At 54.7% G+C, this 10,721-nt stretch overlaps 1 protein-coding gene across 1 annotated transcript; it reads left to right on the plus strand.

The window, feature by feature from the left end:
- Nucleotides 1-1,304: 1,304 nt before the first annotated feature.
- On the plus strand, nt 1,305-9,337 carry CSUI_001384 (uncharacterized protein). Its single transcript, XM_068061590.1, has 2 exons — nt 1,305-6,373; nt 7,938-9,337. Exon 1 carries the CDS (start codon nt 1,869-1,871, stop codon nt 2,943-2,945), a length of 1,077 nt encoding a protein of 358 aa, XP_067926434.1. The 5' UTR covers nt 1,305-1,868; the 3' UTR covers nt 2,946-6,373; nt 7,938-9,337.
- Nucleotides 9,338-10,721: the final 1,384 nt, after the last annotated feature.

Genomic DNA, 10,721 nt, shown 5'->3' on the forward strand with positions numbered 1-10,721 from the left:
TAAAAGAAATGGCCTGCTGGCCCGCGTGGAGAAGTGTGAGGTACAGATGCGTGAACTGATGAACCCACAGGAACAATATGTTAGGGCTGCCGGTCTGTGAATTGCCGACAAATGGTCAGGGCAGTGAAGCGGCGAGAGGACGGCCCGTGATGCGACCTGTATGTACCGAAGCGTGGGAGCGGTTGGCTGAATGCTTGTGCCGGGAGGTGTTTCCTGCGCCGTACAAAGAGCTGGCACGAATCAGGGTTGTTGGTTTGAGTTGTTGCTATGGGTAGTACTGGCTATCCGATAGTGCCACGTGGTTGTATACCAGGGAAAACATACACTTGTGCCTCACCTCTATATCCGGGGCCAACAGGAGACACCGTGTGTTCGGAACGTTAGCCGCCGGCCAGGAGGAAAATTGCCCAGAGGAGGATATTCCCCTATTTAGTACGCCGTAGCGGGAGGCTCGCAACGACCTCATAAATTCAAAGGGCTGGCGTGCCGCTCGCGGAGCGGGTCATGCGCACGTATAAATGGTGACGTGATATTTTTTTTCTACGTGAGAAACGTTCCGGTAGTGTCGTGCCCTCCTCTCGATAGATTATTTTTGATTACCTCGTTCCGGGGAAGTTATGCGTATATATATTTTCTCCGTTTGGTTGTTGCCGGCGGGTAGACAGACTTGCTTTCTAGGTGAGACGAAAGAAAAACACTGTACAATTATCCACTATATCTGTAGCGTCCCTTAAGGACAGAATGACATGAAGAGACGTCTGCTAGCAGACGGACGGCGTACTTGCCACGCCACAGTGGAGTTGACACGCTTGAGAAAAAGGAATGATGACGGCCGGCGACCCGCGAGACCGACGGTCTCAGGACACCGTCGCCCAGTGAGCCGTAGCCAGGGTGCCCATACGCTGTCGAGGGACTCCCGACGTCACGCCAACGGAGAAAGGGTGGCGAGACAGTGCCGCACAAGTTCTTAGCGAAACGCGACAAGGGGCTGGGCAGAGAGTGGGAGAATTACGAGAAGCTATCTGAAATCCTTGCCGTTGGAGAGCTGCAACTCTTTCGAGGTGCACACGCTTTTGAGGAGGTGGAGCAGTTCGCGGATGGGGGGTAGTGTACCGCAGTCCCCCACACGCCTCCGGGTTCCCTATGGTGCCAGCTTGCAGCCCTGTGGTGCCAGCCCGGAAGCGTGTGGGCGACCGCTCTACACTACCACACGTCCTCTAACTGCCCCCCCTCCGCGAAAGCGTGTGCACTTCCTGGGAGCCTTTTAAGATTCTTAGCGAACCATCTCGGGTCGTAGTGTAGTAGCAGTAACGAGACAGTGCCTACGTGCATAAGGGCGAAAGACCTCGGCGGGGAGCTGAAGTAGGGAAACCGAACAACGGCCATGACTGAGTCGCACAGCTGCTAATTAGGCCACGGGGCTTCCAGATAGTCAGGAGGCGAGTAGGCATTTCACTGTCTCAGAGACAGTAAGCCCACTGCTCCCTACTCAGCTCTTGCGCAGCAGTGTGACAGAGACCGATCTTCAAACGGCAGGATGCCTGCGCCTCGCAATTCCTGTAGGTGCCACCCCCTTGAAGACATCTGTGGGAGCCGCGCGCCCCTGTCTCCGGACGCTCGTACCAGGTCTTCATTACCGGCTACGGGCCTGCATGCACCGAGCGGGTGCTGGTCCCCCGGAAGCCGGACAAGTGGGCCCCTATCACGCCCGGGCGGGGGAAGATGCGTGGGGGGACGCTCTCAAACAGAAACAGTTTTCTTCAAGGGGACGGCGCAGCAGGGCATCGCAGGGCGTCACGATCACCGCGCGATCAACTAGTTTCCAACGTGCCCACAGTCCGGACTAGGAAATCTTTCGACTGAAGAAGATGGATAAGCTGACAAAGGGCGGCTCGGCATTTTCCTCTCCAACCGCCGACAAAAGAGCGGCCGGTTCGTCAGAGCCCAATGCCGAGAGCGACCTAGGTAGGCCTTTCCGGTCTGGGGCAAAAGAAGTCAGCGATGGAGAGCTTTTGCAGCACAGATTGGGAATTAGGAAGAGAAGTCGCTCAGTGTCCAGGGTGCCGCTTTTCAGTCGGTTGCTCGGGCTGTCGAAGGCCACCGGGGCTCTGGTAGCAGTGGGGATACTATTGTTGTCCATAGTGGCGTTTCGTTCTATAATCTGTTTGAAGAGGACAGCCGTGGGTGGGAAAGGGAATGGTCAGGGGATTTTTTCTAGAGGCACATCTCGCAGGCTTGCAGATGGGGAGACCCCGTCAGATGGCCATCATCGCGCTTTCTCTTTGGAAGGGCTAGGAGAGTGCATAGCCGATGTTGAATCAGCCAGCGATGAGGAGTCTGCCTCTCTTGCGCCTTCCTCATCAGCAGAGGCTGAGGTTCCAGGACAGGGTACTGGCGGAGACCGGACAGGGCGGCCCTCAATTGTCACGCGGGCGTTTGGGTTGCTGCAGTCGAGAAGCTTTTTAGCACTCCTCGTGTTATGTAAAGCCATCCTGGTGTCTGTTTATTTGTTCTTTCCCGACGCGTTCGTGCCAGCGGTCGCAATAGTATCTGCAACTGTCGGATACATTGCAGGATCAGCAGGAGACAATCCGGGTGGATCCGAGGAGGAACGTAGGGTCTTCTCGAGATTGGTAACGTCCCCAAGGTTTAAGGGATGGTTGACGTCGCTAGTAGTCATTCTGGCAGTCACCTCTGTTGTCGCTCCCTCGATGTTTTCTATAATGCTCCCATTGGTTTCCACTGGCGTTGCATCATCTCTTTGGATGGGGGACATCGAGGACATACCGACAAGCGATGATTCCGCACCGAAAGAATCCGAGGCCGGCTCGACCGCTCCGGAAGAGGGAGAGGGAGCGAGTGACTCCGCTCCGGCCGTGGCCGGCGAGGAGGGTGTCAGGCGGAGGAGAGAACGGAGAAGCTCTAATGACGCTGACCGAGAATAGATGTCAAAATTGGCATGTGAGGCCATGTTGTCCGGAGACCGGGCAGGATGCTCTAGTGTTTGATTGCAGGTTGCATTCTTCTTTAATTCCGAAGGGACGGTCCGAGATGAACAAGCTTTTGACCATTTTCTTGAGCAGTGGGCGACGGCGTGCAGCGTTTCTGTACACAAGCCTGGGAATGGCTATTTGCGTGTTTGCGGAGGGACACGTCTTGCGCACCGCGTATGAGGGTTGAGGAAGAACGTGACGCGAAATACGGTGGTTGGCTGAGGGATTGTCACTATGGTAGTGAAGATTACCAGATAGTAGTACGTACCGCAGCGTAACCAAGAATGCTCGTCACGTCACTTTTATTGGGGATCAGTATGGCATACCACGCCTTGGAACACGTTAACTGCTGGCAAGTGGGAAAATTGCCCTAAGCTGGATTTTGCCATACCTACTAAGTAGTTGTAAGGCCAGTAACGGTATGAATCCAAAGGGTTGGTCCATACTTGTCTCAGCGTCTGGCCTGTACGTACCCAAGAAAACAGAATGCTTTTTCTCTGAATGAGGCATGTTCGGGTAGTGGCTTTTGCTTTTCTTGGTCCTTTTGTTTTACCTCCTCAGGCGGAATTTAGACTATTCAGCTGTTTCCTCTTTTTGTTGTTACCGGTGCATCAACAGACTTGCTGCTCAAAAGAGAAGTCGGCTATATAAGTCCATCATATATTTGTATCACCTGTCTAGTCACGTTAGAGTACTGGGTCACCTCATCGGTACTTCAACTGCTTTCGCACCCCAGTATACAATTGGAGTAAAGTGAGTCAGCGGAGGAGAGCCTCTGACGTGCTAAGAACTGCACGGATAGAGATCCGAGGCAGGACATATGAGTCCCTGAGATCACTTTCGTGTAGCGTATGGCTCCGAAAATATGCACACTCCGACCATCTGTTACAAAGCACTTTTGTCGGTCCATGCTATCTCAGAAACTGTCTAAATAGTGTGCTGCTAATTCGCGCGGGACTGGCACCTCGGAGGCCACACCGGCCAGTTTCTCCAATCTATGGCTTGGACTATGTGTGTCTTGGACGAGCTCTGATGATTGAGAGACTGGAGGAGAAGCGAATACAGCGGTGTTCGTCTCTTCCTTTCCTCAGTAGACGTAGTTACATGTCACGGGAGACCATTCTTCCCGGAGAGGGGCACGCAGACAGCTCTCGCTTTACAAGTCAAGCATGGTGGTGGCCCGCAGGGCTATCCTTGGTACATAGTCCAGCGGCTACTAACGGGGACGCACTTGAAACTGTGGCGGTGAGGCACCGCGGTTTTTCATATATATTGTAATGCGACTGAAGCTAGCTACTCTACGACGAATTGCTTCTTCAAGACGAAGAGACAGGGCAGAGGGCTTGTCATGCGTTCCGCAGGGCCTGCCCCTGTCCACAGTACTGGCTTCAGTAACCGTTCCTGCATAAGGTCGGCCGGCGCTACTCGGCTTTGCTGCGAAGTCAGCGGGGCGCTAATTTGGGTAGCCTCTTCTTCGGGTGCAGGCGACGGGCTCCGCAAGGTCTCCGAGCGGCTGGCGGGAGGTTCCGCTCCGCGAGGCATCCTCATTCTGGATCGGCGGTTCATATTCACGTATGCTCGCGCGGACGCGGGCCGAAAACAACTTAACGCCGAGGTGGTTAGAAAGTGAGCTGGGTGGACGGGCCAAAAAAAAACGGTCACGCCGTAGTTGGACCGAGCCCTCCACTTCTGTCACCAAAAATCTGTTAGAATCACCAGTGTACAGCAAGTTAGATCAGTGGGCTGCTCAGTCCGCCTCAAGGGTGCTTGGCGTGACTCGAGGTTAATCCCCCGAAAAAAGGGGCCCTCAAACTTAGATCCCCCCGTCTTCCCCCCAGGGCGACCGAGGCTCCCCGGGTCCGCCTCCCCCCCAGATCACACCGCTGCTCGTTCTCCCGTACCGCCGCTTCGGCGGGCGACTGCCCGCGCAGTCGCCAGGCAGATTATCAGTCGGGGAAGGGGGACCGAGCCAGCCAGTAGACGGCACGAGCAGGGAAAAAACTCGGTAAACCTCTGAAGGAGGACAGTCAAGGGTTTTTTTTTTTCTATCACTCCGTATAATGACGGCGGCAGCGTACGACCCAGAAAATGCGGGCACAGGAAGTGAAGAGAAGAAAATTGGTGTCCATCAGGAGGTCCCCGACGCCGACATGGCTTTGTCCGCAGAGAGGAGCGGGCATGTGGCAGAGGGGCACCGCCGGAGAGCCAGCCTGCGAGAGAGCAAGGCAAGAAGCCGCTCTGGCCGACGGGGGCCAAGCTTCAAAGCGGCATCTGCGACCGCCAAAGCTGCGATGGCGGCGGGGTCCATCGCAGGCATCCTGTTAATCGCGCTGGTGACTAGCCGCCTTATCTCCTGCCTGGAGGCAGCAATGTCGCAGAAGACGACCCGCCAGGCGATCAGTCGCGGAGCCACGGATCGCCGACTTGCGGAAGGAAAGAAGCCTCTGTTAACTTCCACTGATGGGTCAGCGGCCTTGGATCCGAGGGAGGTGATTGTTTGCTTCTCTAGCCCAGCATTCAGCCTTGCTGATGAGGTCCCGTCTCCGCCCCCTACCGACATCGCTTCTGCCGAGGGGGGTAATGAATCTTCCCTGGACTATCCTTCGATGTCCGAAGACAAAGGCGCATCACCGAGAGCGCTTCCTGATGGTCAGCTGAGGTGGCGTCCCTTGCGAGCCGCGAGAGCGGTCCTCTTGCTTACGTTGAGTCTAGCGGCTGGCTTCTTTCTTGGTCTTTATATGAACGACACGAGTAACCACTATTACCTTCTTCCCGTCGTCGTGTTTCCTATAGCAATACTTGTGATGCTTAGGCCAAGACTTGCATTCCCCTCCGCAGGTGGGAGAGAAGGGCATTTAGAGACAGTGGAAACACGCTTTTAGAGGCCTCTCCCTGGAAGCCCAAGACCGTTCGAGACTACTATACCTGGGACTACCCTTCATGTGTTCGACAACGGAGACCCCGACGACGACTGCCTCATCTTGTTGACTGGTTCTCGGGGCTGGTGGACAGGGGACTCGACAAAGGAAGTTATTCGGGGGTCGCGCGGCCCCCGTCCCCTTCGCCGACAGGCGGCGTTCTTCCAGGTGAACACCGTATGCCATCGCGACTGCCGCACTGTTCTCGCTCGTCAAGGTGTCGACTTGACACTGGCATTCCCGTCACGGGGACAAGTGCTGCTTCTCCGGTGACAGTACTACACGTTCTCATCGATGGTCGGATTGTCCCCTCTGCGGCACGGCGCTCTAAGGGACAACTGCGGCGTGCCATTGGGCAAAGCGATACTTGGCACAAGGCCAGGTGACCTTTGGTTAAGAATCGTGTTTGGATTCGAATGGTAAAACAAGAAGTGGACGGACAAACGCAGGCGGATGCAGTCGGTAAGTGAGGGCGAGTCAAGCTCCAGGCATCCAACGGCATTTTGTCGCGAAGGGCCCGCCAATGGGACTCTCTGGAGAGAGCACATAGCTGTTCCGATTTCCGCACCAGAAGACTGACGGCTCCTTCTCCGTGCTGCCACGATCGTGCAACGCAAGCTCTGAAGGACAAGAGAGACCTATCACGAGCTTCAGCACATTCGAGTTGCCGACCGAGGAATGGTGTCATTCGTACAGGGCCCAACCGTGAAGGGGCACCGCTCCATGTTTTACATCTCGAAGTAACTGTGGGGTTGCTTTTGAGAGTAAAGACTAGTAGACACAACACGTGTGTGCTGGAGGAGTGGGATTCATGGTCACTGTGGTCGCCTGTACACTGCTGGACTTCGCAGTGCGACAGCGGTAGGCAGCGCAATATTTTTTGGACACAACTGTGAAGAAGGTCCTCTGTTTGTCTTCTGTGCGTGCACACGGGTACAGGACAGGAGAGGGCTTGCTTGTATCTTCTTGAACAGATGTATATGGTTCTCTGGTTATTCGCGCGCGTTTATGATCTCTTCTTTCTGGGTAAATACCAGCGAGACATTAGGACCTAGAGCCTCTCTTCAACCTGTTCGTTTCGTGTTTCGAGCACCTCAAGTCGTGCTTCTCTCTGTTGTCTCGCCTAAGCTTTCTCGTCTTTGAGGAGTAGTGCGTGCATATGGTTTTAGAAAAGTACTGATACTTTCACAAGCGTGCTGTTACGACATGCTTTTCTTAGGTTGGTCTACACCGGAGGTGGAGCAATCTGGGTATCAGTCAGCACACGAAAACCAGCAAGACTGTAGCAGATGACAGGTCGAATCTCTCCGCTGTTAAGGAGAGTGGAGTCCACTTGGTCATACATATGCTTATATCTATACTTGTGTATGTGTTCAATGTCAAGAAAAGATACTTTCGAGACTTTCGAGCGTCGTGACAGGCCTGGTCTACGAAACGATTTACTGGTATGAACTGTGTGGATGGATTAGTCGATCCAACCAAAGCCGCGCGTTCCGCTATGAAGGGCAACATGGGGACTGCTAGGTGGCTCCTCGATAGCCCGAACAAGGTCCTCAGTGTTCCGCCTCTGTCTCCTGGTAGTAAAAAGCCAGTGAAAGAAGTTTCGTGGACTTTCTTGTCATCCCTACTCCGCGGTGCGGTACGTGTGTTCCTATCTTTTTGTGAAGAAGGGAAGTAACACAATTGTGCACCATCCCACATAACATATGACTGAGTCTGGTGCAATGTGGAGGAAGAGCGTCAAGCTGGGCAGAGAAGCACGAGGAATCTCTCTGATCGACCGGAAGTCGAAACTGGGGCAAGGACCGAGCTACAGTGTACACAGAAGGATAGGAAAGAATGTCATTCTGTAGTATATGAATCATAAGGCACAGCGTACTGTGGCTTGCGCATTGTTTTTTCGGACATTCATGTGGAAATCTGTAAGTGTACACAATTCAGTTGGTATCACCTGCGCCGAAGGCAGTTGGTGAGTGGAAGACTAATCCTATCATATTCTTCACTCCTTACTGTTTTGTCGCTTCAGCTTCGTTGGCGGGGGCATTCTACTGAGTAGAGGACAGATGAATCCCTCGACTGGTTGAGAGCCACGGAAAAACCAGGACAAAACTCTTCTCTCCTCAGTCCGTTCTCTCTCCTGACTTCTAGAGGGAAGAGTGACGTGAGGAGAGCCATCGCATCAGTCTTCTCTGTATCTGTGGGAAGGCGCGCGGCAAGACTCAGAGGCCACTCCAAAGTTCTTTCAAAGAAGCGGTCCAAGGCGTTCCCACGATAGAAACTCCTTTCCTCCGTTACTGTTTTTAGAGAAGTAACGCGAAAAGACCCCCGGTCAGTGCTCTTTCTTGCTGGACTTGCGTTTTCGTCGAAAAACTACCCCTTTTTTCCGAGCTGGTGGTGTCTGCGGTCCCGATTGGTTTCCAGTCAGGAATATACACACCGGCTCTTACCTGTAAGGGTAGTCGCTACCGAGACTGAGGAATGTCTCGCAGATGGTTAGGGGATGGCTACTCTTGTAACGTCATGCACCGGATTGGTCGTATGACTCGCCGCCCATTATCCCAGAGCGCCAATGACTCTTCATCCTGCCCGTTGTTGTGAAAGATAGAGATGCGGGATTTGCCGCCGAGCGCCCAGCAATGCGGCGACACCGGACTCGCATACTACTACCTGCTCTACCAAATAAAATAAAACCGTATAAACACAGAATCTCCCTGAAGTATCGTATCGAGGTACAGCGTTTCCTGTATCCTTCCGTCCGGAGGCCACTGACTACGCTGTGGCGAAGAACTTCCCCAACGCGACGAGAGGCAAATCAAGTGGCTCGCTAGCGATTCTCGTCCCCGGTTCCATCATGATCGGCTGGACGCCCCGAGGTCTGGCCAAGAGCAAGGTACGCCCAGTCACGCGACTCTACGCCTCACCCAAGCTCACCGGAAGAGACCCGCGACGTGAACAGAGAGCCAGCCCGTTGACGTTCGACAGCAGTTGCACGTCCCTCCTCAATCACTCTAGCGACCCCGTCAGCCCACTTCCGGGTGTGCTTGGAGGAGGGCACCGACCCGGTGCGTTTGGACGCAAAGTAGGGTGGATGAGGCCCTGGTCAATCAGCTCGAGCACTGAGCTGCGATGAAAGAGGAGTAATCGTAGTCGTCTTCATATCTGTGTGGTGGGCAGTTGGAAGGAGCCGCTGCTTCTACGCTACCTAGACTCACCCGAGTGCAACGGGCCGAAATCGGACTGGCAAGGCAAGGAGACCGCCTTCATCATTACTGGCGGTTGTCTTCGCCCGCACGGATCTTCTGGCGGAACGCACGATGTAGTTTTTCTTCAGTGACAATGGCAATGTGTGTGTCTCCCGGCTGTGTGTCCCACGGACTCCAGATCGGAGAGGCCAGGCCTCAGAAGCTGCTTGAACGGCTCATTCTGGAGTAAGCGGGGCTTGTCCGTTTGCGCGAGGAGCACATCGGATGTGCGCGGCGAGCGATGATGCCCCGTACAAGCAAGCCACTGCGGCACCGCCACCGGCCTCACGGGAAATGCGGTCGCGCAGCGGTGCCGGCGCGTTCCCGGGTCTGACCTATGTTGGTGGCAGGTGGGAGGAGCGAGCGCCGACAGCCACAGGAGGATGGGGCTGTGGGGAGCTACGCGTTAGACAGAATAGGCATTTGAATCATTCTAACTATAGAATTTGTGAGCCTGGACCTGGTGTTTCGTGAGAGGGCTTTCGTCGCGGAAACTGGAAGTTTCACGAAACACCCCTGGGAGGGAGGACGTAGAAGGCACGAAGATGGAGGCCATGGATCCTGCGCGAGGCGGTACCCCGGATCTGGGCGCAGATCGTGTTTCTCCATGTCAACGAACAGGACGAATACACCGGGAGAGGTTCTCTGGAGTCTGAGTTGTCGCGGAGCCGGACAAGAAGCGGCTCTGGTCGGCGACTCCCTCGATCGACCGCACTGCTTGGAATATCGAAGGCGCTCATGGTACTAGGTGTTCTCGTAATCTCCGTAATGGCAGCTCGCTTCTTGCTCTGTTTACAGGGAGAGGTCCTGAGCAAAGCACCTCGTCTAGGACGTTTTTCCGGAGCCACCTCCCGCAGGCTTTCGGATGGAAAGGATTCCAGGCAGGGGACTCCGGAGCTTCTCTCAGTCAGTAGCTTACCTTCCGGGGCATTAAAGGCTTGCTACATTAATACTGCTTTTTCCCCAGATGGCGAGGAGGCGCCTTCCGGAGCGGACGTGAGGACTGCGCCAGGTCGAAGCGGTAGTGCTCCGGCCATCGCTTTCCCTTCCGAAACTGCCCGACCGCGTCTTTTGCTATTGTCTCTTGACATGGTAGTAACCCTTGTCGCGTTTACATTCTTGGCAGGGGGTGTCATCCTTTTAGTCTTTTATCCGCAACTCCAGTTTGCGGGATTAGCGGCGGCTGCTGCGTTACTCACTGTAGGCGCGGTGTCGCTTGTTTGGCGCGCCGTATCCCTCGCCCTTGAGAGTCGCCCAAGACGTACGAAAGCTTCGGAAGTTTCAACAATCTCACATTAGGCCTAGGCCCTCAAATACGCCTGGGTGTTTTGGCGTTAAGTGTGGCTTGGTCCTTTTCACATCCTAGAAAGGTCTGCAGCACGATTCCTCACCATCTTGGCACTCCTACACGTGGACGGCGGAATTGGCTGTTTGGACAAGCTGACCCTTACAACTGCTGGAGGCTCCATGCTCAAAGCTAGCAGTTGGCTCCCTCGGATACGGCAGCGACCGGCACGACTGTGGCGGAGTAAAGCTCCACTGTCGGTGCTTTAGGAGGCAATGTGGGA

This window comes from Cystoisospora suis (assembly GCF_002600585.1).
Source record: "Cystoisospora suis strain Wien I chromosome Unknown contig_551, whole genome shotgun sequence".
Classification (NCBI taxonomy): Eukaryota; Apicomplexa; class Conoidasida; order Eucoccidiorida; family Sarcocystidae; genus Cystoisospora; species Cystoisospora suis.